At 57.5% G+C, this 2,224-nt stretch overlaps 1 protein-coding gene across 1 annotated transcript in view; it reads right to left on the bottom strand.

Moving 5' to 3' along the window:
* Window positions 1-2,210, bottom strand: part of NUDT16L1 (nudix hydrolase 16 like 1) — a 3,212-nt gene extending 1,002 nt beyond the window's left edge. The window contains 2 exon segments of the mRNA XM_025193210.1: window positions 3-339; window positions 1,427-2,210. Of these exon segments, the coding sequence (XP_025048995.1) occupies window positions 3-339; window positions 1,427-1,687 (598 nt within the window). The 5' untranslated portion in view covers window positions 1,688-2,210.
* Between the last annotated feature and the right edge of the window lie 14 nt (window positions 2,211-2,224).

Genomic DNA, 2,224 nt, shown 5'->3' with positions numbered 1-2,224 from the left:
GGCCGTTGCCCCAGCCACAGCTTCAGTGGTCAAAGTGGCTGCTGGCTCAGCCACGGATTCAGCAGCTGGCTCAGATGCCAGCTCATTTGTTGGCCTGGCTACCGGCTGGTTTGCTGGCACAGCCATAGGTGCTGCTGCAGGCTCCATCGCTGGCTTCTTTGGCTTCTGTGTGGCAGCCACTGCCTCTGCCAGCTTTTCCTCTGGTACCATATTCAAGACCTTCAGGGCAAAGAGCAGCTGGAACTTAGCAGTCCCAATGAAGGAGTTGCCCAGGAAGTTTGGGAGCCCACCCATGCGGTCCTTCTGGGTGTACAAGGGAACGCGGACCATCCCCATCACCTGCAACAGCACAGCAACACAATTTAGTAACACAAACAGCACTCCTCCCCAACACCAAAGCCACTGCCATATTTTTTCCCCACAGCTTAGCCCTGTGCACACCACCCCAGGGCCCCAGTAGCTGCTAGCACCACCATCCCACAGCCCAGCACCCATCCCTCATTCTAGCACCTCCACAGAGCATCCCCGAAGATGCCCCACCCTATCCACCAAACCACAGAATGCCCTTGCCTTCAGTTCAAACCCAAATCATGCCCCGCACTTCCTGTGCCCAAGCACCATAGCACACCCAACCTTTCTAGTCTTCACCTGACTCTTCCACGTACCATTCCCTGCCACTGTCTGAGCACCACTGCTTATCCCCCAGCACCACACCCAAGCTCCCCTAGCCCTCCAGGATGAGTCCCACAGCTTCACCCATGACTATTAGCCCCACCACACTGCCCACTACCACTGTCCAACATCCCAGGAGTACCCCCACTGCTGCCAGGGATAACCTACCTTCTTTAGATCCAGGTCTCACCCTACCTACCATTCCACAAGAATACCACTGTTCATTTTTGTGTCACCCTCAACAGGGTGCCAAGGGCAGACAGAGTGCACACACACTATTCCCTGGCAGACTGCAGTGTCCTATCCAGAGTGGCCTTGGGGTTCTTCACTATCTGTGCTCTGCATCAGAGGAATTAGGTAACCTGGCACAAGCGCTCCTACCTTCCCAAAGATCCTGCAGAACCAAATTCCCCAAAGGAAGTGTGTCTCTGTCTACCTCTTGCCAACTTATCTACACTCTGAGTCCAGTTTGGGGTACAGCACATGACCACCACAGAAAGGAGCCAAGTGCCAGATCCAAGTGGCCAAAAACTCCCCAAGCCTATGTCAGAGGCACAATCCTCACCACTAACAGGGAACAAGGACTGCCCTGCAGAACAGCCAAGATTTACAACTGGGGATACCACCTGGCAGTGCACAGCACTTGCCACAAGTGGCTGTTAAATGCGGTGCATTCCCCCGCCCAGCTGCAACGGACAGCAGCCCAGCAGACCTGGCCCAGGGTGCTAGATCTCAGAACTCCCTGACACCCCACCTCCAGCCCGTGGTCTCGGGAATGCACCGCGTTGATCTCGACGGCGTGCAGCTCCTCCAGGGTCACCTGCCTGGCGTAGAAGTGTGCCACCACACGATGTGGCCCCTCTGTCAGGTGCGAGCACAGATAGTCAGCTTCTGTCAGGCGCACACAGCCCAAACCTAAGCCCAGCACCCGATTCAGACCGTCCTCCAGGGACCAGTAACGGCGATCCACGAACCCCCCAGGAAAGCCCAGTAGTCCGTCAAATCGCATCTGCATCTGCAATAGAGGCGCATTGTGTTAAAGGGGCATGGCCAACAGCCCCAGGGACCTGGTGGGAGAGGAGAAGGTTTCCTCAGCCCAGAGCTGGACACACACCACCGTAGCAAGCTCCTCAACAAGAGAAAGGGGGACTGAGGCACGCAAAGCACAAGACAGCCTGCAGCTTACCCCAAAAGATTTTGCTGACCCTCCATCCGCAGCCTCCCTAGCTTCAGCACAACCTGACTTCCAAACACTATCCTTGCAAAACAAGACCCAAGCACGGGGCCCGGTGCCAGCTCTTGGCCCAAACGGCCCCACTCAGGCTAACAGGAACATGACAAACCCCAACAGCAACATCACTGCCAGCTGCCCCTGGTTACCCCAGCGAGGTGACACTCCCCCGTCAGCTCCGCCCAGGCCAGCTGTGCCCTCAGCCTCCCTTCCCGTCTCTTCAGGACACCGCTAGCGGGTATGACACTGCGGGCTCCCTCGCAGCCTGAGGAAACCAAGGCGGCGGCCCCGCGGGCCCCACGCCTGGGGGAAAGCCTGGGA

This window comes from Alligator sinensis, unplaced genomic scaffold (assembly GCF_000455745.1).
Source record: "Alligator sinensis unplaced genomic scaffold, ASM45574v1 scaffold1389_1, whole genome shotgun sequence".
Classification (NCBI taxonomy): Eukaryota; Metazoa; Chordata; order Crocodylia; family Alligatoridae; genus Alligator; species Alligator sinensis.
The sequence above is the reverse complement of the archived record's forward strand: the minus strand, read 5'-3'. Positions and strand labels throughout refer to the sequence as shown.